Below are 27,680 nucleotides of genomic sequence, written 5' to 3'. Positions count from 1 at the left end.
AAGGAATGGACAGGTCAGGAGATTGGATAATGTGGGGTCACCAAAATAAGTCGAGGGCTAGAAGAAAGCCAGAAATCCAAATCTTTAGTCCCTGAAAATGGAAGGAAGTTGGAGAGGTAAGATGAAAGCCATGTTTTGCCTTTCTTTCTCTCAAAAAGGAATTGGCAAGATCCTATGTGGAAAGAGAAGTCAAAATAAGAAAAGGGGAGGGTAGAGTGAAAGCTATATAATTATAATGGGCTGCCAAGTGGCTGTTTTCCTAATTTTCCTCTGCAGTAGTTCCTTATAATCTCACCTCACGTCGGGCTGTGGATTGTACATTCACACTCTCCTGTACTGGCCTGTGTCCTGAAGAACCTGCAAACAGAGTATCTTAAAAACACAGAGCCCTCACTGAAGTCAGTCTGCTGCTGAAATCAAGTGATCCGCACCATTGTTCAGCTGTAATTAAACTGGAGGCACATTATTTGCTCAAACGCTACTGTTTAATTTATCTGTTTGCTCCAGAAGGTGTTTTCCATTTTCCTATCGTTCTCCTGTGAACAGACAATGCCTAACCAATTTCCAGGAAGCAGTCTTTTTTTTAATTATTTTTTAAAGTGAAAGGCAGATGCCGAGAAGAACAAATTAGTTAAAGTGTAAAGGTTTCCACAATACCTCTGAGAGCCATTCCAGCCCGGTGCCTTGGGACTGTTAAAACCTCTCTCTAAACAAAGGCTGCTGTGAGTGTAAATCTCATTAACATACAACAGTCCTGCTTGACCTGCCTTTGCTCTTTGGTGAAGTGATTGAAATGTAGACAAGCTCCAGCAGTATCAGTAAATTTACATTAGTCTGACAGGCCAGAATCTGAACCACTGAAAGAGTTTTGGAAAGGAAATTTCACACTACTATACTGTCAGTCTGTACTGACTGAAACCATGCTGAGCCAACCGTTCGGTTTTCAAAAGCTTTAAGAATTGAGACACAAGTTTGAGCACATGTCCACTTCTGAGAAAGGACTGTGGATGCTAGGAGAGGGCCCTGATCAGGACTTCATTGAAGCAGACATTCTTTTATGAGACTTTTAGCTGTACTTTAGACCCAAGTCCTAGCCCTGGAGCAGATCTAGCAATTACTTTTTTACCTAGGGTGGATTTCATCATTCCATTTTTGCCTAACATGGTAAATAACGAGCCTTCACAAGGTTTGTTAGGAGCTATAAAATACCCCTTCCAACTGCCACTTGAGTCTTCGCAGAACCCCAGAACTGGTGGTAGCCCACATGAAACAAATGCCCTTTCCTTGCAGTACAGAAATTCCTATATATTTAGGCAGCATTAAAGAGTCTTCCTGGATGAAACTACTGAAATGGGGACATTAAGCAGCAAATACTCTCCACCAGGGAGACTCATCTATCATATTTGCAATCCCGTCTTGCACAACCCACCCAACAGAAGGGGAAGTTACAGCCATTTTTTGCCACTACTGCGTAAACTCTGCCTGAAACCAACAAGCCATTTGTATCAGCCTCTCAAAACCAACATCCTAATGATCCCTCTGCACAACAGACAGACAGACAGGGTTCTTCTGATCCCTCTGCACAATGGGACAGACAGACAGGGCTCTTCTGCTGGAAGGGGGAATGAGGCAAGCCATGCAGATGGCATGTAAAAATTATTAGGGAGGTAAGGAGATAACATCATGCTTATTTAGGGGGTTAGCATCAAAGGAAATAGAGGCCCCAGAAAAAGACAGTCCTCCTTCTCCCATTTATTTGAAAACCAGACAACAATCCTTTGGGATTGACTGTTGTGACTGGTTACACAGAGCAGGAGAGATTACCTAGTTAGACCTCTCAGCAGTTATCAGCTATGTTGCTAAGACTCAAAGACCAAAATCAGAGAGGGGGGGGAGACAACATGCCATCCCTCCCATGCCTTATCACCACTCTGCAGGTCAAGCTGGAAGCAAAAACTAGCCTCACAGGGTGATGTGATGAAGACACGAGATTGTCCTGGGGAGACAGCCTGTGATCACTACAAAGTTGGCATTGCTATTCCTCTAGCAAGTTCCCCCTGAAAAAGAATGAGCAACATCTCTTTTTGAGGATGATTTGCATATCTCAGTGCTGGGGAATGGCATCCTATTAACAGCCCTGAATCACAGCCTTGCTCTCAGAGGCAAGCACACAACCACTAATGGGTCTAACTCTCAACGAACCCCCTGAGGCAAGCAAACACTACCTCCCTGACACCAATCGGGAAGGACAACAGCTTTCCTGAAAGTCTCAGAGATGGTCTGGTCGACCTAATTTTTGTATCACATTAAAAAGTCTTTTCAGGAGCATCATTACATACCAAGTGGCTTTTTGCAACAAGTCAGTAAGTGCAACTTTGGAACCAGGGAGAATACCTGGACGTGGAAAATCACATCAGATGTTTCTACTCCCTGAGCACAGACAGCTTTGAAATTAGGACTCCTGTGTGAATATAATCTGATGTTATTTGTTAGAGGAAAAAAAAGGGCCATTTCTGTCAATGTTCCTCTCTGTGCAGCTTTCTGCTCAAACTCCCCAAGTTAAAGTGAATGCAATACAAACCAGCTCTCATTTGCTATGTGCTTCTTTGATACCCATCCTCAGGTCGGTGAATACCACATTGTCCACACTGCATCCTCCCTCCAACATCCCAGCGGTTTTGGGAAGTGCTCTTATTTCTATGCGCTGTTTTTACCTAGAGGTCTAGGAAGAATCCATTTGCTTCAGTGACAGACAGCACCTAAAAACCACTGGAGATCTGCGTTTGAAAAATGGAGAGCATTTCCACATCAGTGGCTGCCAATGAGACTGAACCCACATGGCCTCTTAAGCCTCAAGCATAAGGGATCTTGCTCCCAACAGCCAAGCTAACAAGAGAAACACTGACTTGTTTTCTGATGCGGTCTAACCCCATGAGCATGGCACTGCCTTCAGAGTCACAAGCTCTGCCAGGGAACTCTGCGATCCTCAGTGTCCTTTCCTGTAAGCTGCATTTTGTGTTTAGACTTGTGCTGATCACACAGGAAGACTCTGACAGAGCAAGAAACTTAACCTGCCACTCCCATGGACCAGCCTAGCTTTTAGACAACCCTCCCCCTTGATAGCCACTTCAAAATGCATGAGGGTTGGTGAATATTCATCTGTAGCATTTGTGGTAATTTGCATTCTGTTTGCAGGGAAAGCTGGTATCCACCCTCTTCACAGGGCTGACAGAAGGGACAGGCTCAGGTACAAAGGCTCACTTACACACTCACAGTTTAGGGGAAAACCCAAAGCTTCAGTGGAAGTGAAATAATAGGTAGGCCATGTGCTGGCTCTCTGCCCTCAGAATGTAAGATTTGTTTTGCTCATGCTGGTGAATGGAAGCCACGTTTTACTAGACTTAGGTTTAATAGGATTCAATAAATATGCAAATTTCCAAAACAATTAAATATACATGCCATGATGGAGTTGCATCCAAGTATCCTTTCTAATTAAAAAATCCCTCCTTGTCTCTGGCAGTCCTCTAACCAGTGGGCTGGGCAGGCTCCTAACAGAACTGATGTACAAAGTAGACACACGCGAAATGGTAGGAATGGGTTTTGTGGACTGGCTGAGGGATTTTCTTACACGGGTACCAGTTCTGTACTTCATGTTTGGCTTAACTAAGGGTACTTCCTCCCTCTACTCTCTGATGAAAGGCAGACTCACATATTCAACAGTTTCCAAAGGGCAGTAACGCCTGCTCGTAAAAAGCTACTGTCACCTTTGATCCAAGGACACATTTGTGCTGATTGGATTGTCAAAAAAATATTTTAAGATCGTGTCTGTTAAAATATGGGTCACCCTTTGTATTATGGGTACATTTATATTTGATTTATGGGGTTAATAAATTATTAATAGATGTTGCGGGCATAAGTAGTCCACATTATAGATGGCTATAAGCAACCCATTAACCTGTTGGACTTCAGCAGTCTGTAGGAATTAACCATTTATTGAAACTGTTGTAATACAAATGAGCCATTTCACTACTATGCCTTTAACATATGACTGAATATTGCTCCTCAAGGGAAAGGGTATTTCTCACGGCAGGTACGGCTGGGGAAGGAGAAAGACAACTCCTGGCTACTAACTCCCAGATTCTTTGGATCCTTTCCACTGCCCTGGGCCACTAATTCAAACTGCAGTGCCTTAACTTACTCATATTTAAACTGGAGATGACTGGCTTGCCTCACAGGTGGCTAGCAGAGATTGCCCTTTGTTCTGTATTTTGAGACGCGATATATCCTTGCAAAGGACCATTAACCTGAACGTATTTTTTGCTTGCCCACAGTGTTTTTTTCAATTCCCATTAGTTTACACAGTGAAATTCTCTCTCAGAAATGCTTCTTTCTTAGCCCTCCATTTGATAGAAAGTGCTTTACATGCTCATAGTCAACAGTAAATCACAGCCACAAGATATCTTTAGCCAAAGGGGCTACTGAAGCAGTAGCTTGAATTTGGCTGTATGATCAAGAAGCCACCATCTTTTTCCCCCACTTTTGTTACTCACTTCTGGCATGATTTCGATCTTCTCGTAGCGCCGCTTGTACGGAAGCGTCAGCACCTCTGCTCTGCGGTAGGACATTGGCGGAGGCTGGCAGTCTATCATCAGATCTGTGCGATGAGACTGGGTGGGTGGTGGCTGAGTGTACTGCTCCGGGCAAACTACGTGGAGGGGCTGGAAAAGAAGAGTGGTGACTTACAAAAATGTTTGGTTTATTCTGTGCGCTGCCCTACATCAGTAATCATTGCCATAAGGAGGTTTGCAGACTGTTGTTAGCACGCTAATTTATTTGTATGAAAACAACATCCAAAAGATGCAATCCAGAAGATCCAGTCAGCATTGGAACAAATTGTTCAAGAAGCAGGCAGTCTTTGCTTTGTATACAACAGTGTTGAGAGTAACAAGGCCTAAATTTGTGTCTTTAATCCCCACTTCAAAATGAGCAGTCATGTTAGCTGCCATAAGGAGAGAAAAAAGAAGGGTATTCAATAGCTTTTTCTTCCAAATCCTTGTCATCGAAATTGGAAGCAAATGACAGTAGCGGTGGAGACCATCACAAAATGGCACAGAGTGAGGCAGATGTATCAACATGCAAGGCTGCAAAAACATTAGCAAAATAAGCAACTCTGAGTTTTCATGGCCTGTCAGCAATATATTAACAAAGCATAAACAGGCTGGTTGCCACGAGGATCACTGCGGGATTTAAGGAAGCCAAAGGAGAAGACAATGTTTCTGCAAATTGTTTGGGAAACAGCGTTATACTTCATGGAATATACATGGAAGAAGATGCTTGTCAGAAAAACAGGCAATGGCAATTGCTATCAGGTGTGCAGTGACAAGCCAGGCCACAGAACAATGAGATAAAATGATCCAGACATTGTGAAGAGGCTTCGAAGAATATGTGGGTTTGTGTTCAACAAGTTCAACGTAGAACAAAGGGAAAAGCTCAGCCAGGAAAACTGGGAATTATTTTAACTATGTCATGAGTCAGAAAGCAGACTTCAGTAGAAACAAATCGGATGGACAAGGAGAGGCCACTAAAGCCAAAAAGAGTCAAGGGAGAAAAGCAGAGACTACGTGAACACTCTGGCCTTCTTCCTAGACAGCAGTCATCTAGATTTTGCAAATGGAGTAAGGAAAGCGGTGGGTTTGGAAGAAACGTGAGAGTGAAACTCCAGAACAGCAGTGCCAGGACCAAAGCAAGTATCAACTGCAAGATAAAGAGCAGAGGTGATGGTTAAGGCTGAGGGTGCTGAGGATACTCAGCACTTGGTATCCTTTACACTAAGACTGCATTAGACACAGCCAGGCTTATTCATACAAACAAGAAAAAGAATAAGGAAAAAATTTATCATGACTATGTATACCTAAAAAGGAGGAAAGGAATCTACACACCATTTGCTCTGTGCTTTAAGCTTTTAGGGATCTTCTAGCCACTCTGTGCAGAGATGGGCAGTCATGCCCTGTTCATTTTGGAGCAGGATGATAAAGGAGAGCTCAATGCTCTCTCAGGGAAAAAAAGGATCTGGGTGTTGTCTTGATTTTGCTATTGTTTAACGTAACAGCTGTTCACAATTGACCTATTTCATTCAGGTGTGTGAAGAAACATAAGAAAAGGCAAGAGAAAATTAATTACCTGGACTTCTTTGAGTAATTTAGACACCTGAATAAAATTCAGTCTTGTGTCAATGGGACAATAAACACATTTCATCGCCAAAGGTTGATAAGGAGCCAGGGCATCCAGATAAGAGAAATCCGGTTCTGAAAAGAGAAATGTTGAAAACACTGAATGCCTATTAAGAACAAAGATGGCCCAATTCCTCTCTGATTCCCCATTCTAGTCTAGACAAGCTGTTGTTCAGCAATGTTAATTCTGTTACAGATTTCTCTTCCCTTCTTCCTTCCCCCACCCGTTATTTTCAGTTAATGTGATGAAAATTATGCTCACAATTAGTCTTACCTTAATCAAGCAACAGAGCAATACTATTTCATTTGAACACATTATTGCATGATTTTTATAACAAATTTAATCAAGACAAAAACATCACCTCTTATTTTTAATCAAATCCTGTAAAAGAAGGCAAGATGTGTACATTTTGGGTATCGTAAGGTAACCCAAATGTCAGCTTGTTTTTCCCTGTGACAAAAATGCAGCATAAAGATCGTATCTTGATAAACGTGATCCAATGTCCTCTGCTGCGGACACATTGCCTCCCAACTCCTCTTTTTCGTTACAGTACACGTATGTATTTTTTTTAATCTAAGTGCCAGGTTTAGATTGCTGGAAAAACAAGGGTCCAAGTTTTAATATAACCCAAGAGGACCTGTAGGGAGCCCTCCAGGCGAAGGGACAGGCAATTGGGCTTTTTACAGTTACGCCAGCAGAGCAGTTCTAGTTCAGGCCAGTATGAACTGAAGGTTGCTTGCGGTAGGGGCTATCCAGAAGGAGAGACGGGCTGTGATAACTTTATTAGTTGGTATCTTTATTAGACCTAGCGAGTCTCAACTTCCCTTTGTACTCTTATTATTGACTTTTAAAAATCAGATTAGAGGTTTGCCAGGGAAAAGTCAGGCACCGAATGGGCTTTTACTCACACAGAGAGTAATAAAACACTGAGAATGCTACAGAAAAGTACTATTTTTTTGGTGAATGAAAAACGTAGGTCTCATAGGTGACACAGTGTAGGATACATGCAGCCACTTGATTCTGGGGGCCGCCAACTAATGATGTGGAAAAGCTTATGCCATCACTATCTACCTGATAATTGTGGGATAGATCGCATAAAGGGAATGCTAGAGAAACTGGTATTAGTTTGGTAAGTACAGAATGAGAAAAAGAGAAGGGGATGCATGAAAGACTTATCTGCTAGGCTATTCGGAACCACAGGGCCTCAAAGGACAACCTGCAGAGTGAAGCGCAGTTGCAAATCACCAAACCTTGCTAGAAAACAGCACGAGGTATTCCTCTGGTAACTGCTCAGGCTGTGTAGAAGGATGAACTTAAAGGAAACTTAAATACAGAGACTTCAGTCTAGACTTAGACAGCCATCTTCTGTGTTCTGCATCACCCTGAGGAGAGCACTGGCTGGATTTCTCATGTAGACAGCAAGAAAAAAATGTCCTTAAAACTTTACCACAGGAAGTTCAGCACCCAGCATGGCATCCAACATTCAATATTGGGCCTCATTCTACTGATAAAGACAAGTTAATTGCTAGCCTAAAAATCTGCCGCTGGCTAAGTACCAGTGATCATGATGTGGTTATATTTACCCTGTGAGAACAGAACATGGCATCAGCCACTGATACATACGTTTGGAACTGTCAAAGGGATAATTTTCCCAAGTTTAAAGCAATTGTCAGAATAACTGCCTGGGAACATCAAAGTGGGAAATATTAACAAAAAATGATAGTTGTACAAGAACATCTTACTAGATGTCCAAAAAGCCATGAATCCACAAACATGGAATAAAAATTATACTGGGCAAAAAGCCATGCTAGTTAAAAGCAGATGTGTTAGCGGCAATGAAACAAAGCCTAAAAATATCAATGTAAAAAATGGGAGTTAATGGCAGTTAAGTTTAATAGCAACGAATAGAAGTTTAAAAATAAGAACACTGAGCGGGTAGCTAGTTGAAGAATGATCAGTGGTCAATTAGGGTTAAATCAGAAGACATTTTAAAACTCTTTGGGGATAACCAGAAAACTTCAGTCAGGCACAGGTCCTCTGCTAGAGGTGTACAATGAAATCGCAAATAGTAAGTTTAAAAAGTTATCGGAATAGAGCTTTTCCATCCCATCTGGCGTTGTGGATGACACAGAGATTTGACTGCTTGTATCTGAGAATGCCATGAGGCAGCACCTATTCAGACTAAGTATTTTTGAATCAGTAGGCTCAGATAATCCACAAACATGGATTTTTTGATCTAAGACTCCAAAATGGCATCTGGTCTCTAGTCTCCCTGAAGAACTAATAAGAAGGTAAGTAGCCTTGGAAAAGCGAGACATTCTAATGAAGGAATTCTAACAGAGGACTCTGAGGATTTAGACATGTGAAAACCATAACTTGAGCTAGTCTCACGGTGAACTCCTGTGACGTACAGGAATAGCTGTTTTGAAACTACCAAAACACCAGAAGTCACCTGTCTGATGGAAGACAGTGCCTGTCAAGGACACGTATTGACTTTTTCTGCCAGAATTACAGGTCTTTAGCTTTTCTGCTAAGACATCTGATTTACTACTGTGTGACAATGAGTTATAAAATCTTCCACTGTACAGCACTCATTTGGCATGCATGAGCTCTTTTTAAGATCTCCTCGGGAGTTAGTTTTTAAAGCATTGTTGTTATCGGAGAGAGAGGAAGAAGCAGACTTCTTTCTACCATGTTTTCTTCTACAATTTCTTTGTGGCTTAGTGGTATTCAATATTTTTAATCAATAATCTATTCAATACTGCTTCAGCAGTAACATTTGCAGATGACACTGAGCACTACAGCTCGCTCACAGCTGGTGTCCTGCCTATTGGCTGCAGCTGCTGCGTTAGTCTATATTCTCTCATAGTTGTTTTTTACATTAAAAATTGGAAAGGTGGAGACTACCTAGCTCCTGTGGACTGAACAAGCAGTGTCATCATTAACAATACTGCATGGCCTGTAGTTTAAAGGTCCTAATTACTAGAAACTAGGAGTCTTTCACAGGAAAAGCTAGAACATCATCTACTATCACACACTGCTTCGATGGACCACATATTTTCATGACTACAGGAGATTTTATCTTAAAACAGCAGCTAGACAATTAAATAATAAAAATCCTGGGCATCAATGGAGGTGCTTCAGCTTCCACTGGAGTTACTAAGAACAGAGGAATTTAATCTGCTAGGAATTTCTGTAGACATAGATGTCTCTGTTCCAGCTGAGTCATAAGGAAGTAGGAACACCCCGCCGAGTGGGTATGCCTACAGACAGAGACAGAAACGGCAGTCCAAAAGCCACGGATAGATAAATTTAGGAAACAAACCACCACAAGTGCCTGGAAACACTGTGCACTCCAAGGTCACCACCACCAAAGCAGATCTCAGCTGGAGTTTCATTTAAAGTATAAACTGGGAATGAATCTCGAAGATGATGACCCAATGTACCCACAGGTTGTTAGGGCCGCCATTCAGATGCCTTAACAACTTGCCAGGGCCACGATCTTAAAGAAGTCTGCTCTTTTTCCTCCCTTCACGGAAGGATTACATTTTAATACTGAAAGGTCAATTACCTCTCCCTACAAGAAGGCACAGAGTAAGAGTTCTTGCCATTAAAGGCCAGTTTCTGACACCCTCGCTGATGGTGGGTAGCACATTCAGAACATGATTAATGCCACCGGTTTCCTCTGCACAACCCAGCAGAGGGTGTACACACTCTGCTTTTAATTGAAGTCCCAACTGGAGTAGAATTCACTATTTCCAAGATAACGCATATCTATATTGCATTTTTTACCAATTGCTGTAATTAGGGCATATCTCCTGAAACTACCTCAAAGGGCAGGAGAGATGGGTACGGTAACAGCTATGACGTTAGTGCTGCGGTACCACGAACCATTTCCCAGCACAAACACAGTCTGGATTTAAGTGTCTTACCTGCTCAGCAGGAACCCCCTTGTATCTTCCCTCCCCTTGCAGTAGGGCTAATCACACACTTCTTTAAATCTCTCCAAACTGGTTTAACAGTATCATGATACTGTGACACTTTTTGGTACCAATATTGTGAAAGAATCAAAGGGACTTGCCCATCACTATGCTCAAGTCTATAGTCAAAAAAAAACAAAGAAGGAAAGAAATAACCCTTTACCAGTCCTGTTTGCTTTAGGAGGTAATGTGCTTTCCAGCAGTCCTACTCACTAAAAAGAGGAGGAAAATAAGCTTAACAGTGGGACTCCATCACGCCCTTGCTGTGGAAGTAGGTTTGATCAGTTACTCCGTGTTCTCCTCCCCATTTCTAATTACTTCGTTCTAGTCCAAAATCCACACCTTTTTTATCTGGCGAAGTTATATATAACACATCTCCCAATTATACCACAGCTCGTTATACACAAAACCAGTAGCAATGGCCTAAAGGATTATTTCCCTTCTCCGCTCTGAAGAGGGCCCACTGTAGGGTTCTGTTTGGACGACACATTGGGTATAAAGAGGAGGCACCTGGACAGAACGTCAGTTTGAGGGAAGGCCTTGAAGTATTTTTAAAGGAGATCAAACTCTGGAAACTTTGCTAGATTTCACAAAAGCTTCATCTTCTCTCTTACATACTTTGTCTTGCTGTTAATGATTGGCATGGTCCCAGGATGCAGCTGCCCTGTGGATCTCAGACCATAGCTCATTCTGAGGTAGAGAGCGCTTGATTCATTAAATCCATTAAAAGTAGGGTCAGCACTAGAAGCAGACGGGGAGAAGTGGAAGAACTTAAAAGACCTGTTGTGCCCCTGGCAGCCTGAGTCATTGAGAAAGGAAACAGCTCCCCAGGGCATTAGCTAGAGCTGTACCTTCAGCTTCAGATATAAATGTGTCTGTCAGCCAAAAAGCGTCTGAAAAAAAAGCTCGTCCAAAAGGCAGCAATGGCACGGATCACAACTGCCAGGTCTGTATGGGGTGCACGCTTCTGAAACAGCAGAGATGGCAGAAACATCTTTAGAAACAGACTGTCTGGTTGCCTGAGGTTTTGATGAAAGGGTAGGAGAAAGGATGAGGAAAGGTTTGTGATTCCAATGGAATATGGAGAAGAAGTGTTTCTCCTTTCTCACCAGCATCAATTAGGTCTTGCCTGGGTTTAACTTGCAGCCAGCTGCTTTTAATCCAAAAATTAATTTCCTGTAGGCATTTTACTGCTGTGCATAACAAAGATTTTGCTTAGAAATGGCAGAAATGGACTCTGCATGGCAGAGGTTAGCTCTGCAGGGCTAAAATGAATTAAATGGCACAATAATTACATCTGTCCCTACAGTCAGTCCTGGGGTTTTAATTTAGATGAGCTCCTACTGAAGTCAGAAACTTCTGCCCCAGAACAAATGAGTAAAGCCCCTAGGATGTGGCCACACTTAACCAGAGCGCACAACCGATTGTTAATTTGATAATGATAACTGCATTTTACTTACCTGTGAATATAACGGTGTTCAAGCTAGATTTTCCCCATAATTCCATGAAATGAACCACGTCCCCAAACCTAAGAGAGGGGTGTCCAGTAAACACAACACATGGCTGCTTGAAGTCATTGCTGAAGTCTCCATGGATGCTGGGATAATGTTTCAATTTGTTTGTCTGAATGAGCTGAAATAAAAACAAAAATCCAGACATTACAAACTTTTCATGCCTCTGTGCTCTGTAGTTCGGTATGTTTATTTACATGAGATTATAAATACTCTACAGTTTATTTCTAACTCATCACAGAGTCCCTTCCTGCATATCCCCTAGATTTTCCAACAAATTTAGTCATGACTGTCCTAAATGTTATGAAAAGGAAGTCAGAGCATGGAGCCAGGTGCCTCCAAGTCCTTGCTCTCATTTCTTTGGTACCAGCAGTATGGTAACTGGGAGGAAACTCTGCAAACACTCCCTGCTTAGAGTTTCCTGGAGTGAGCAGAGCGCTCAGCTGCCAAATTCAAAATAAGCTACTTTTTCCTATTTGCCATGTCTACAAAGAGCTCTGGGCACTGATGTTTAACCTGGTTTTCTTGCATCACAGCAGTACCAGGCAATCTGGCCTTCAGCAGTGTGTTGCTGAGAGTTTCACTGGTATAATGCGTTTGCAGAAGTGAAGTCCTGTGAAAAAACACATGAAAGAACAGACTGCCCTTCCTTAACTATCACCAAAACTAGTAATAACGATGAACTAAGAGCAATAAGAAATACCTGTCGCTAGAGCTGGCAGAGTGTAACCAGCTATGCATGTGGAACAGATTTCTTTACGAAGATGAGGAAGTGTATTTATCAAGGCACTTTATGAAGAATTTTGCTTTATTTCTCCTGCCATTGTTTTCTAATCTGTAAAGCAAGGTTCAACTTAAAAAGCAATTTAATAGACTAGTCTGCTAAGCACTTCCAGGCAATATTTTGCAAGTATTTTCTTGGCAGGTATATGCTTCCATCCCCAGCCTGAAAATAACCGTAAATACAGTTTTTTTTTTTAAAGTATGCAATTTAACACCACGAAATCACACAATGAACAACTAAGAACATTTTTGGAAATAAGAGTGTGAAAGAGGGGAATGGTACTTCCTTTGTCAGCCAGTTTTTAAAGGAGGTGGGACTGTTCATCAAAGATCTCCCCATACGCTGCTGTCTGCTGCCAGGCGTTGCAACATTGCTCAAAATACAGAATTCACGTATGCAGAGTTCAGCAACACGCTTCTGCAGCTGTTGTGCTGTGGAACCCCAGACAATCACAGAATCATAGAATCGTTTCAGTTGGAAAAGACCCTTAAGATCATCAAGTCCAACCATTAACCCAGCACTGCCAAGTCCATCTATACCATGTCCTCGGGCACCACATCTATCCATTCTTTAAATCCCCCCAGGGATGGGGACTCAGCCCCTGCCCTGGGCAGCCTGGGCCAGGGCCTGACAGCCCTTTGGGGGAAGTTTTCCCTAATATCCAACCTAACCCTGCCCTGGCGCAGCTTGAGGCCGTTCCCTCTCGTCCCATCGCTTGTTCCTGGGGAGAAGAGACCGACCCCCCCGGCTCCAGCCTCCTTTCAGGCAGTTGCAGAGAGCGATGAGGGCTCCCCTCAGCCTCCTCTTCTCCAGGCTGAGCACCCCCAGCTCCCCCAGCCGCTCCTCCCCAGCCTTGGGCTCCAGCCCCTGCCCCAGCCTCGCTGCCCTGCTCTGGCCACGCTCCAGCCCCTCCATGGCCGCCTTGGGGTGAGGGGCCCAGCGCTGAGCACAGCATTCGAGGGGCGGCCTCACCAGTGCCCAGCACAGGGGGACGATCCCTGCCCTGCTCCTGCTGGCCACACCATTCCTGACACAAGCCAGGGTGCCATGGGCCCTCTTGGCCACCTGGGCACACTGCTGGCTCATGTTCAGCAGCTGTCGACCAGCACCCCCAGGCCCTTTCCTGCCGGGCAGCTCCCAGCCGCTCCTCCCCACGCCTGCAGCGGTGCCTGGGGTTGTTGTGCCCCAAGTGCAGGACCTGGCCCTGAGCCTTGGTGAATCTCATACAGTTGGCCCCTGATACCACTAATTAGCAAACAGCACGCTCTTCCCTACGTATCACAACATGATGTATCATGCCTTTCCAGCAGAAAACCCTGCCACTCAGGACATTCCTCTTCATTGTAACATATTTGATTTTCAAAAGAGGAACTAATAAACAACATTATGATAAGCAACTCTCCTGGTCTCTCAAAGCTGTAATTCATCTTTCCACGTTCTCTTTTATTTGTTACTTTTTACCATGGTAGATCTAGCTCAAGATAGCATGCCTACATGGAAATGAACAGAAAGCTGAGAATTCTGATGCGTCTTTAAGCCTCTTACGCACAACAAAGCACTTCAGAACTTAAGGTTATTCCACAATTAGGTTCTTAATTGAATTTAACATCACTGAACAAAAGTGTCAACCCTGCTCAACTTCTAGCTGTCACCACCTAAAGACATGCTTTGGTGCTAGAACAGGCAATGTGCAGACTTACCCTCAACACCCTTTCAATAACAGAAAGTTGGCTGCACAGAGGCGCCAATATTTATTTTTCTCCTTTGCTTCCTTAAGTTTGGTCTCCTTCAAGTTCCCAACAGCAAATATTTTGCTGTGATTTTTCATTTGACTTCCCACACGTCCTGTTTAAAACTGCTCTGCAATACCGGGATGGCTGGAATGGCATGGGATTGGGGTTTGATGGAAGATGGGAACTGTAGGTGGACACAGCCCGTTATTTCCACGTGGATCCTTGGGTCATGGAGGAAGCAGCTAGGGCTGCACTTTCTGCAGCTTACTCATAATATCAAATTCCTATTTAATCTTCAAGAGGGAAATTTGAAACAAACATCCAATAACTGCTCTGGCAGTTAATATGCACTAAATCTTGAAAACATTTCTGCAATTAAGACTAGTAAAGGTTTCTGATTAACACATCTGGAGTGCAATATTTAGAATCTAAACTTAGCTTCAGTAATAAAAACTGCAGTTTAGCAGACAATGCACAAAACAAATTCGATCCCATAAAATACTGGCACTTAAAAGACCGGGTAGGAAATGGCCCCATGAAGCTTTTTCCTTGTTTTTTTGAGGGAAGCCAAAAGCCTCAAAACTGAAGTTGCAAAAGCGGCTTCAATTGGGTAAACTGGAAGAAGGGGACAATTTCTACATCAAATATTAAATGAGATATGTGACGTTCCAGGGCAAAACTTAGCAGATAGCTAAGTGAAAGACATTTCTACAGCTAGCATTTCTGTCACACACTTCTGAATATCACAACTGTTCTTCCAGCACCCTGGTTCACAGGTTCCTTAGGATTATATATATATTTATATACAGAAGCATTCAAATCTTTGCTAAAATGTGAGAGCAGCACTCTATGTGCAAAAGCATTCTCAACAGCCTATTTCACTGCTATACCTATACAAATGTTCATTGTTTATAAACATAAAAGCTGTATTCTCTTCAAAACTTTATGGCAGCTTCAAATCCCTTCCTGTTACTTTGTAGAAAGACACAGCATTTCTAATCCAGTTTTCAGGACCTTGGGTTTTGTGTGTGTCATTCTTTTTCATTTTTTTTTAATTTTATTTCCAGCAACAAAACATCTCGCGTAACGCTGGGGTGCACTGCTTCTCACTGGGGTGCTAACTCAGGAGGGGAAAGGGACACATGTTGATTCCTCAGCACCATGTCCTGAGGTGTGGTGATTTCTTTTTTATCATCTTTTTTTTTTTTTATCTTGGAAGATCTTTTATGATAAGTCTGCTGAAGCTCCATACCTTACCTCACAATCTCTGCTTCTCACAGCTGGACATGGCAGGGGTGAAAGGCTACAAAAGCAAGTTCAGAGGCATTCTACTCACTCCAGTGATAAAGCAGCTGGTAGATTTTAGTGTCTAGAGCAAAGTCTTTTCTAATTACCCAATCAAAAATATATGGAGCTGAACTTGCAAAACAGGTCCAACAAAATTTCACAAATCATTAAGGGGACTAAATTTGTAATGATTTATACAGGTCTTTTATATCTACAGATGAGATGGGTTGTATAAGCACAACAGTCATTACCGTGTCATGTGGAGATCTCCAGCCTGCACCAAGCCTGGGCCAAAACCAATGCCTGGCATTTAGCCAACCAATATTTTCAAAACAGGACTGATTTCTGGAAACCAGAAGCAACATTCAGAGCATCTTTCTTTAGAAAGAACCATTATTGACTGAAAGCTTAAGAGATAGAGGATGGTAAAGTACTGAACCGAGACTAAGGAGAGCCGTGTTCTTTTTAAAACCCACATGGTTATGCTTCCCTTTAAAGCAGTAGACTTGATTTACAGGGTCAGCAACGGCTGCTATAAACAGGATAAATCTCCAGAGCCTTTGTGTACCTTTTACTGAAGGGAGCGAAAACACACTGCTATTTACTCTGTGTGCGTGTGTTCTGTATCCAGAATTGTGAACAGATGTGGTTCTTATCAGTGAATGAGTGATGCATTTACTACTTCACCTCCCTCACTCCCTTCATAAGACCAACACTAAGAGGGGTCTAATTCTATATAATAATAAGACAAAACATAATACTATGCAATCAGCTGGTTCCAGGTATTTATTGCTTTGAATGTGTTACGCAGGAACTGGTATCTGGAGGAGGGAAGCAAAGATGAAGAAGACAAATGCTAGTATGTAAGACCACAGAATCAATATTACTCCCACCCTGGCTATTTTCAGTCAGGAAAAGAGGCTTTTCCTAGCCATTTCTCTTAGATGTTGCTAACAGAATCCTTAATAAGAGGACAGCAAATCCAAATTCTTCTTCCACTAGCAAATACTGATCAATATAAATTACCTCTCAAATTTTGCTGTTGCAGACATTTAGAGAAGCCTGGATTCGCTCATCTTATAGCCTGAAATTGTCTGTGTAAAGATCAAGCAGAAAGGAAAAGGAGTGAAAGCTTCTCATTTTGCCTTGCTACAACAATTCAACTATTCATTTATAACGCCTCTGACTCCACAAAAGGCATGGTGCAGAGCGTACAATCCACGGTTCCCGCTGAAGTGGTTGTGGAGATGGCTAATTCCTCTGCTGGGGCTGTGTTAGGATGGGACATGCCCATGCGCTCAAGGAGTTTGGTAAAACACCACAAGTTGGTTCTGGGATACCAGAATAACATTTCTAAACAAAACAAATAACTGATTTATGCGCCACAGCATTTCAGCTAGGCATTGTGGAGCCTAAATCTAAGCCTATTTAGACAGTTGATCCTAGAACATAACTGATACAGTGCCTTGGAACTGAAAGCCACCGCCTCCCTTGGCCAGCCTGCTGTATTCACAAACATTTGGAAACTCCAGTTTTTAACTTTGCAGAAGTTGCCAGCGTTATGTCAGTTCGAGCTCCTTCTCCTCTCTCCCCCATCACGATAAGTGCTGGTGAAAAACTGAATCGCCACTTTTGTTTAAGTGTCGGGGAGAGCCACCCACAGAGCGATCCATCCCTTCCCTAACTGTTTCTCCACTCCACTTCCCCAGTTTCCCTCCTGAGAAATCGCTGGCTGGAACGTACAGCAGTCCTGCTCCAGATCCTGACTCCCTCCAACAGAGTCACAGCAACTCTTACCCCAGCGATCGCAGAGAAATGCCTTTAAAAAGAAGCTCTTTGAGCCTGTGCACTGCTAAAAGGCTGCAGATGAGACTTCAAAAGCTTGTGCAAGAATCTGGACACTCCATCCATATTAACTTTAGTAGGAATTGATGTCCAAATCCATCCCTACAAGCCTGAAGCACAGAGCCCACATTCCTTGCTCATAACAGAGGGAAAATATATTCCCTGTTCACTTGGACTGGACGTTAGGAAACAAATTGCCACCCCAAAGCACAATAAATTGTACGCAGTGATTGTGCGGGAGGAGATATGATGCACACCTACTACTACATTACAGCAGAAGTAACAAGGAGGGAGTAGAAGTGTTTTGGGTTCTCTGCAGAGTTGAACAGCGTGTCTGGTTTTATTCAGCACAGCGGAACAAGGAATGAGTTCAAAACAGGCACCATAAATCATAAGCCTGGATAATTTCTGTGCAAAGAGAATGAAAACGCTTCAAACAACTTACTATAGAGAGTAAGATGAAATAAAAATAATAATTGTAGAGAAGATGAAGATACTTTTTTTTATCCTCTTGTAACAATAATGAAGGGATAGTTAAGTGAAATGCAAAATAGAATCATAGCTGATTAAAGGCAGTAAATGCTCTTTTATACTATGCATCAGGCACCACTGGAACTCGTTGCTGCAAGAGACTACATCGACAATTTGGGGGATTTTTTGCCTTGTTTGTTTTTAAATTTTGCTGTTTATACAGCTAACAGGAACATCGAATTTCAGGACCAGACAGCATGCTGGGCTGGACTTGTTCCGTAGATAATTAGAAGCTTATTTCCTGGCCTGTCCCTTTCTGATGTATCATGCCAGGCATGTTATTAATGCTTGCTAATAACTAAGAGGCATGTCTCAGTAATACCCTATTTTCTTCCAACAATTGAGCAGCTAAGCACATCTTTTCATGACGGGCAATTTCCATAGAGTTTACATTGCAGAAGCCTCCCATTACTTTGAAAAAAGTAAGGCAATTCTCCACTAACGACCTATCCAATAGAAATGATCATTCACTGTCTGTTTCTGATACTCATTAAAAATTCCCTTAAGCGCTAATAAGCAGAGCTCCTGAGCGTGAGGTTGTGGAGCCACAGGTTTAGAAAGAGAGTGTCTACCTAAGACAAAAAGGCTGGCTGCTGACTAAGGCTCTAACTTAGTAACTGGAAGCCTCAGGTCCAAGTCCTGGGTCCCTCCTAGGCTGATGGTATGGCCCTGGACAGGTTATTCAGGCCAGGTCTGTATTAAGACCATTTTACTTGGTAAAATTACACCAGAACATCACAGTAGCTGAGCCTACTGTGGATACTCTTTGCACAGGCATAACAGCGATTCTGCCAGGGAATAAATAATATATTTGCCAAAGATAGTACTGAAAAGAGGTTATATAGATGTTTCACATTATATAAGTTACATATACTGTGTCAGCTGCAAGAGTTTGCCCCCCCTTCTGTTTACACTGTTAGTTCCAACTCTGTATTTGATAGAAGAAAAAGAATCCCAGCTCCTCTCCCATGCCTTAGAAACAGTATGACAGCATTCAACCATAACCAGCTGTAGGTACCACTCAAACTGGAATGCAGCCCAAGGCAGCTGAGAATTACAGGAGTAAAAGGATGACAGTAGCTGTCCCTCAGAGGACAGCGACAAGGAATCAAAGGCACGTGCTGAGCCTTGGGTACCTGACACGGACGTCTTGGAGCTGTGCTGGTGAGCGTGGCTGGCTTACGTGTCAGTCACCTATATAAATCTCAATAAAACCAAACTAAACCAAACCCTGCATCTTACAGAACAGAAAGGAGCAATCTGATCTGGTGTTCTCAAGTGTGTCTAAACTTCAGTGATTTATGACCTTAAGAAAAGCACTAAATGAAATAGCAGCCTCTGTCTTCCTTTGCCTGGGTATTACTTTGTTTTGATTTTGCTCTTAAGCCAGGCTTTTGAAAGAGTGTTGCTATATGCCTAGGGCCGCTGCCTCCCTCCACACAAACCAGTTTTGCAAAACAGCCAATATGTGTCAGGAATTTGCAATGAAGAGACCCATTTAGTCCATCATGGGGTGGAGGTAGTGCAGGTTCCTCCACTTCCCAGTGCTCACTCCACTTCCCAGTGTTCATACAGCAGCTGTAGGTGAACACCCAAACACACAATCTTAGTTGCGTTAGATGACTTACTATGATGTGCAGTACTTACTTCAGAGGGCAGCTGAGTGCTGAAATGCCTAAAGGCTAAAGCCATTTCACAGTTTGGGAGCCACAAGGATGCGCATACACGCTATATTGTGTCATTTAGCACATTTAAGGCAACCCTTAGGCAAAAATGTAAGAAGCCTAAGAATGGTTCCTATCAACGATATCCATGGGTCTAGATAAAGCCATCTCATGACAACATGTGCCTAGCTTGGTGGGTCATAACGTGTATGATTTGGCCTTGTCAACCAAAGCCTGCACCTGTAACAGGCACGTTACTCCCTCCATGCACTGCATTTTGTCATAAAGAAACCGATGTTATCCACTGCTGTGAGTCCTTTCCTAGATAATTACCTTGATCCACGCATGAAGCACAGAGGAATGTCTCAACAGCTAAACAATAATTTGGCAAAATCTCGTTATCGACAGGCCTCTGGAGAATACAAAATGTCCTAAAAATTAGAGGACACGGTTATCACTCTGTAAACACAAAGACCCATCATATAAGATGGGTTAATTAATCCAGTCTTTGACAGCTGCATTTTTGGCTTCTCATTTTTGGAAGGGCTTTCACTTAAACCTGCCAGTTCCAGTGCATATTGTGAACCAAAATTTCGAAGCAAAGTCTTTGGTAGAATATAGGCTGTCAGTGAAACCAATGACACTGTGGATCAACAAGGACACCCCAGAAAGCAGAGATGCAGGGGAAATTAGAAAGGACAGACAGCAGCATGGCTAGAGAGTCTTGTACTCAGAGATCAGGCTTTGGAGTTGATTTATCGGTGTGAATGAATTTTTTGGTTACAAAAAAGTGGTAAATAGGTGGCTTGCCCTGCAGTCTGCGTTATTCTTGGTAATGGATTATACATAATTCACTACGCGTCCTGCTTGAAATGCATTCAAGCACCTGGAAAGAGTGAGGGCTTCTGGTCAGATCCTACTTCCAACAATGCCTTTGAAGCACCTACAGATGATAGACATGATGGGCAATGGCAATTTCCAGAACAAGTCCTGGACAAGATATCTCAGAGGAAAAAAAAAACCCAATGCCTGAAAAAGCATTTAATCTCTGGACTCTTAAATGTGCAACGGCCACTCTGCACACCTCATCAAACAGTTTTGACCACAGGAACTAAAAGAGCCAGTTTTCTGAGACTGCCTGCCCCAAACAGCTCACTGTCTCACAGGAGTAGGATTTAGGTAAAATGATTTCTCAGTCCTGTTTCTTCCTTTCCCAGCCTGCCTCTCATTTCCTTCAGTGGGAAATCTACCTGTTCCCAGTGGAGAAAGTAAGAGATTTCCTTTCTTGATATGTGAGATACCCCTGAAAGCATGAGTTATACCATATTTATTTAATATCTAGTTGGCTAAAACTTCCCCTCAAGTTATTATTTTGTTGCAGGGAAGATCCCCTCAACATATGTTGCAGGGAAATCCCCCCCAAAGATAGGAACCTTACTCCTCTTTGCTTCACTTAGATGCTAGCTCAAGTAATTTCATTTGAAATTCCCAATGACAGCACTCAGCGCTGCAAGCTTTAACTTTTTTATATCAAACCTCTCTTTCAAGATACCATTTCTCCTGCAGCAGACAACACGGTGCCTATTTCCACTAGGGAGGTAGGAGCTGGGATGATTAAGCGGTCTCTGATAACAGGCTCTTAGTTTTTACAGACTTTGAAATAAACTGCTTGGACAAAGGGAATATTCATGGTTGCAGTCTGACAAGGGCAAACATTCAACCGTGTGTACACCAGATAGCCTTCTGCGGGGGAAGAAGCAAAACAGGCGAGCATATGTAAGTTATATGCTGAAATAAACATCATGATAATTTTTGAGTTGAGGGAACACCATCATTCTGTCCTCCCCCACGCTCCCAAATTAATCACAGAAAGCAAAAGAAAAAAAAAACAACTTGTATGAATAATGACACAAAACTATTAAAGAGCTGTAGCAGCGTTCATCAGAAAAACAACCACCACACAGGACTATGTTCCAGAAACCCACTCACTCTGTGATCTCAGCAAACAGCAAGAAAATGGTTTACTTACTTCAGCATGGGGAAAAGGAGGTTCTGGAAGATATACCTTTGTTTGTTTGTTATGACACAACCTTTAAAAGAAAAGGAAAATAAGCTGGGTTAGAGAGCTGCGGAACAGCCTGCAGTGTCTGCTGCCATCTACTGCTAAACTTTTTCTGGAGAAAGCCATTTCTTATCTGCGGCATCAGGTGCAAAATCACCAATTTGTTTTGTTACTTCCAGTCTTTCTGCTTAGAGGACCAACACCTACAGGTCACGACAACTCAGTCATAGCGAGATCACTTAGAGAAAGTGCAAAACGGCTGAAGTAATACTGTACACACTATGTAACAGAAGTCCTTTGCTGTTGAAGACAAACCTGTAATTCAACATCCACATCATTTCATAGTCCGGACCTCAGCTGTTTTTGCAAAGCCAAATCACCTGTCAACAGAAAAATTCCAATTGCCTCATCCCACTTCTCAGCAGTGACTTGGTCTTTTTGTTCGTTATAATCGAATTCCCCTAAGCGTTTTATTATTGCAGCCACAATGTTGGTAAACTGCCTCTCACCGTGGCACAATGCTCACTGTTACCTGCTGTTTTACATCAATCATTTATTATTAAAATATAAATATTGAAAGTTGTTGATCAGCTCTAGCCAGACTCCTGATTCATCCTATTACAGAAGTTAAAAAAAGATATTTGTCAGAGGCCTGTGTGATGTTACAATTAGCTGTAGTGACACTGTCCTGGTGGCTTTTTCTGGGAAACACTACCTGTCTCATACTTCTTCACTTTATTATAGAGCAATAAGCCTGGGTCAAACTAAATTTGATAAAGTCTAAGAGATACTAGGAGCAGGACATTTCTTTTAGCTGACTAAATAGTAGAACTGGAAGGCTGAAATCCCTGAATTTCAACCCCAGTTCTGACCCCAAGCCTCTCTTTTACAGATGTTCAACCTCTGCCTCCATTTCTACCTAAGTAAAACATTTACCTTACACATAAGTGTTTGGAGATTAGGTAATGTTGGTTTTGACTTTTGGATATAAGCCACAAAGTGTCTGAACACTTGGGTGTCTGAATTGTGCCAGCTAGACACCACAGACAAAAGGACCCAACTGGCACAGGTATCAGTACTGCTACTTTGACAGCAATACCTAACCCAAAGGATTACTACAACAAGAGCTACGCAGCTACCACTTCAGCTGCTACTGAAATGAAATCACCATGTAAGCACAAACCAAACAATTGCTTAATTATAAACTATGTGAGCCAACACACTGTGATGAGTACACTGAAGTTTGGCCAGGACACCAAGCCTTGATTGTCGTACTTTTGCTGAAAGTAATGTGATTAAAATTCATCAGATTTCATTCCTCTTTACAATTCTCCTGAGGGATCAATTCACCTAAGACTTCCAGGACCTCTCTTTTCTTTCCTGAACTCCAGACTGAAAAAATCTGGAAGAAAGGAAGGAAAAGCTAACTTAGTCTACTTAATAATCTAGAGCACCTCTCAGTTTGTAAGAATTTAGGACCAGTGACAAGTGGCTGGGTTCTCCTTTCCACGGCTCAGAATCACAGAATGGTTGAGGCTGGAAGGGACCTCTTGAGATCACCAAGTTCAACCCCCTGCTCAAGCATTCTCAGCTAGAGCAGGTCGTCCTGGACTGCCTCCAGTTGGGTTTTGGTGTCTCCACAGATAGAGACTCCACAACCTCTCTGCACAACCTGTTCCAGTGTTTGACCACCCTCACAGTAAGAAAGTGTGTTTCTTTTGTTCAGACGAAATGCCATGTGCTTTAATTTGTGCTTCTTGTTCTGTCTGTGGGCACTACTGAGAAGAGTCTGGGTCTCTCATCCTCATTTCCTCCCACCAGGTACACACACTGATAAGATCCCCTCGAGCCTTCCATTCTCTGCGCTGAAGAGTCCCAGCTCTCTCAGCCTCTCCTCATCCGAAAGATCGTCTTTGTGGCCCTGTGCTGGCCTCACTCCAGTAAGCCCATATCCTTCTTGTACTGGGGAGCCCAGAACGAGACACGGCACTCTCCATGTAGCCTCACCAGTGCTGAGCAGAGAAGGATCACCTTCCCTGACCTCCTGACAGTGCTCTGCCTAATGCAGCCCAGGATACTGGTGGCCTTTTTTTGCCACACAAATACATTGCTGGCTCAGCAAAATTAAGCCTGAAAAATCGATTTTGCTTATACAGGGAGACCATGGTATAGTTTCGCGGGCACTGGATAAGACGTGCAAGCAGGCACAGCCAAAATTCACTCAAGTCAGTACATCATTTAATCATAAGTGCAAGTACCAATAAGGACAGATTACTTGACTTTGTATGTTCTATAGGAAACGATGCTTCCCTAATTATAGAACATCTCCTTACACACGGACGCACACCCTTGTGACTCAAGAAACGTGTTCACAATTCTAATCAAGTATATATTAGAATATGTCAAGTAGGGATAACCTGCATATATCTATCTATTTACCATAGCTGAGTGTGTCAATTGAGGCTGACGAAGCGGCCCTTTAACACCTACCATTCAGCAAAGATCTGGGAGAACTCAAGGGAGCTGTTGGCAACAGGTGAGATGAAATAAAAAGGGACATTGGAGAGTCCGGCAGAGTCAATAAACTGATACAGGCACTCCAGCAGATCGTATATGACTCCAGAGGGGTAACAGGGAACCAGCACATTTCCTCCATTCCGGACAGTCATAGCTAAGGGAGAGAGAAAGTAAAAATCAATTAACAGGGTTCATATTTAAAGTTTTTAATAGAATTTCTTTAATCCAAATATTACATAAGGTATAGAAAGAAGCTATCGCATGAATTAGCAGAACAAATTATGCATATGAATTGGGAAGAACGCTTCTAATGATTAAATACATTTATTTACTGCCTTCTCCAGGCTTAGCGGAGCAAATGATTATACTCCATCAGCTGGGGGGGCATGGAACAGATTGAGCACATGCGAAACTCCTGACACGAGAGGGCAGTCTTGCACTGGCACATGAGGATAAATGAGTGACACAAAACACCTTACCATCAAAATAAACCCTGCTCCATCTATTAGCTGCCCACCAGAGGGGAAGGACAACAGTTCGCAGGTGTCCGCTGAAAGCACTACGCATGGTGAACTGTTCTGTACTCAGTTTTCAGAGCTCTAGATGAATGGCTGAAGGTGTGGTCATTTCAAACAGGCCTAGACGCTAGAAGGGGGCGGGGGAGTGTGTCTCTTTCTTAAAAACTTTAAATATTTCTGTCCTTTCAATATAACAAGAACAATTTAAAACCTCCATGAATTGTAGACAGCATGGGACTAGAGAAAAATGAGGAAAAGAAAAAAGAAAAATAGGTTTACTCTGTAATTGAGACAGATCTGAGTACAACAGCAAAAGCAAGTACAAAGCAAACATTTTGCTCTTTTGGCAGAATGAATTACAAAAATCCTGTGCCTTATGGGAAAGTGGAAATACTTTGTCCAGCTCACTGAGCAATTGCTGCCTCGCTAGGATTTCATCTGTGGTCGTGGGGTAAAACCATCTACTGATGCTAATTGCAATGCAGGAGCAGTAACATTATGCATCAAGGCGTTACACAAAAAGCTGTGAAAGAGCCTGAAAACGCATATATTACATCCCGCCATAATCACTTCCTTGACTTTAATTTATTGACAAGCTTTGATGGGGTACGGATTTAGAACATTAAGGGTCTTTTTGCCCCACCTACACGTTCAAGGAAGATTTTTATGGCTGAATGTTTAAAGGTTTTACGGAGCCTAGGGAAATGCACAGACTCCGTAGTAGCATTTTTCCCATGCATTTAGGTGCTTAACTCCTTTTAGCAGTCAGTGCCTATTACACGCTGCTCTCAACAACAACTGGTGGTCAAAGACACCTTCTATATCAGAGTTATAACTGCAGTGTAGTGGATTTATTGCCTAGGTTTTCTACAGGTCACATACAAACTAAACCATCAAAATATTTGTGAATATGAATAGCAATACTTTACATTTGTCTAGAACCTGAGATGCTACAAAACATCCCAGCAATGTGTTATGGGTAAATCTAAACTATCCCATCTGTAAACAGGATGTGAAGAGAGGAATGAGGAGATAAAGAACGACATTTTCAAAGCCATCTGGGGGCTGAAAGTTATGCCTCTGGCTCCAGGACCAGAATTTACATTGCTTCATTATGGTCCCAAAAATCCTGCAAAGAGGCAAGGTAAGTACCTATATCCAGGGCAGCAGGAGCGCTGCATGGGCCAAAGACGCGGGCCGCAGAGTGCAGGGCGCATTAGTGATCAGTGGAAAATGCTAAGGAAAGGGGTATGTCTGCAGCTCTGTCTCTGCTCTGAACAAAGACACTGGCTGAACACCAAGGTGTGTGTCTCCATGAAACGGGTTCCTTCTTCACCAACTAGCTTCACCTGGTTAAGACGGATGGCTCACTCCTCCCTTCGAAGAGGCTGGAGGAAGAGCTTTCTTCTAAAAGAAAGCTGCTTAAAGAGTTTGTCCAGGCCATGAAAAATGTGAGTTACATTCCTAAGCCTTAGAGTTTGAATTCATAGCTCTCCCTTCCCCGCAGCCATCGCTTCGCTATGGGAACCTCAAGCCTTTTCTGTTGAAAACAACCAGAAGTTCAAGATTCCTGGGGCCACAGAGAAAATAACAGAGGGTAAGGTCTTGGAGCAGACGCCAACTTGAGTTTCTGTTCCCAAGAAAACTGCAGAGCTGGTTACCAATAATTAATATAAAATCACAATCCAGGAGGGGAGCACTCTTCCAGCCAGCTGTGCTACCCCGAGGCCAGGGACCCAGGGCTGCTGGCCCCTTGAATCTCACGTTCCTGGAGGCACAGCGATGCACCTTTGAAACTGGTAAATGCTTCTACTCCCCAGGACAGAAAAAGACAGCAACACAGCTATCCCACCGCTGACAAGGCTCTGTGTGACAACTTTTCGGTTTAGAGTACACAGTTCCTCGGTGCAGGTTTATTTGTATGTGCTGTGGTCAGCACAGCTGGGCACTACTTCTTGAGGGTGCTCTTAAGTGGTTCCATAAAGGGACAAGAATTACCTCCCAGCTTCTGCAAAACAGGGATGAAAACCTTTACACGAATATTGCTTTCCATGCAAGCAGCAGGTCCAATCTGGCTCTCTGCACCACTAAGACAACTTTCTATAGTTGTCAGTAAGAGGACACGTATATTTGAAAGCTGTTTAAAGCCCAATTTATCTCTGTGACTGATGGATGCACTCTCTTGATAAAAGTTGTATAATAATCTTGGCATTTCAAATTTAGTCTCCTTCAGTAGCTCCATAACAAGTTGTTCAATTTACAACTCACAATGAGATACTTGCTTTTCCAACAGCTGCCACCACAAGGTCAAGTTGGCACCTAAAAAGCAAACTGTGCTCTTTGCTGCTTTATATAAACACACGCACACACACAGAGAGGCACGACCGCACGCGCACACAAAATATCACAAACTGTCCCTACAGACAGTCTGGTAATTTTGCTGATGATGCCCAAGGCAATGTACAATTGCTTTTCTTGAGTTGCAGAGTGCTGGTGCTGCAGTGCTGAGCACAGAAAAAAAGGGGTTTGGGCTAAACCGAGAGGAACTTGGAGACGTGACAAAGCTCGGTTTTGGTGCTGCACACACAATGCAGAGAGGAAATCATGCATGTGACTTGGTAATAATGGGAATCAGCGTCTACAACTCTACATGCTGGGATAAAAACAGAGATCAAGGTGAAATTTTCACACTTCCATTTCTGTGCTTCACAACACTTACTCACAAACATGCTGCTACCTCACGATAGACATCTTTGGTAAAGAAGTGTCTGCTTTAGAGTTTTTACCTAGTATATTCTGAACTTCTTGTGAAGTCCCCTGAATATTTTAGAAATGGGAAAAATACATGAAAACTATTGTGCTCAGCTTCCCTACTCTATTGCCTTTCCCAGTAACCTATTGCTTTTTGAAATTTTTTGCACATCTGAAAGAAAATTGATTCACTGTTTTCTTCTCCTGATGTTGGGTAGATGTGTAAATACTGCTGGTGTCATGTAAAAGACAGCCCTACCACTGCA

General features: G+C 42.7%; 1 protein-coding gene across 4 annotated transcripts in view; it reads right to left on the bottom strand.

Moving 5' to 3' along the window:
• The window catches only part of INTS9 (integrator complex subunit 9), a 72,622-nt gene that overhangs the window by 13,370 nt on the left and 31,572 nt on the right, over positions 1 to 27,680 (bottom strand). For 3 of the 4 annotated variants that reach the window (XM_087776063.1, XM_087776065.1, XM_087776064.1), the window contains exons 10-14: positions 24,119 to 24,299; positions 21,596 to 21,656; positions 11,672 to 11,843; positions 6,181 to 6,305; positions 4,551 to 4,718 (exon numbers count right to left, since the gene is read on the bottom strand). In XM_087776063.1, coding sequence (XP_087632189.1) covers positions 4,551 to 4,718; positions 6,181 to 6,305; positions 11,672 to 11,843; positions 21,596 to 21,656; positions 24,119 to 24,299 — 707 coding nt within the window. Of the gene's footprint in view, positions 1 to 306; positions 358 to 4,550; positions 4,719 to 6,180; positions 6,306 to 11,671; positions 11,844 to 21,595; positions 21,657 to 24,118; positions 24,300 to 27,680 lie in introns of those variants that run through there. The other variant, XM_087776066.1, reaches the window with a different exon arrangement.

The sequence above is a fragment of the Nipponia nippon genome, unplaced genomic scaffold (genome assembly GCF_047370975.1).
Source record: "Nipponia nippon isolate SJK-2023a ecotype South Korea unplaced genomic scaffold, ASM4737097v1 scaffold_4, whole genome shotgun sequence".
Lineage (NCBI taxonomy): Eukaryota > Metazoa > Chordata > Aves > Pelecaniformes > Threskiornithidae > Nipponia > Nipponia nippon.
This window is presented reverse-complemented; position numbering and strand designations above follow the sequence as displayed.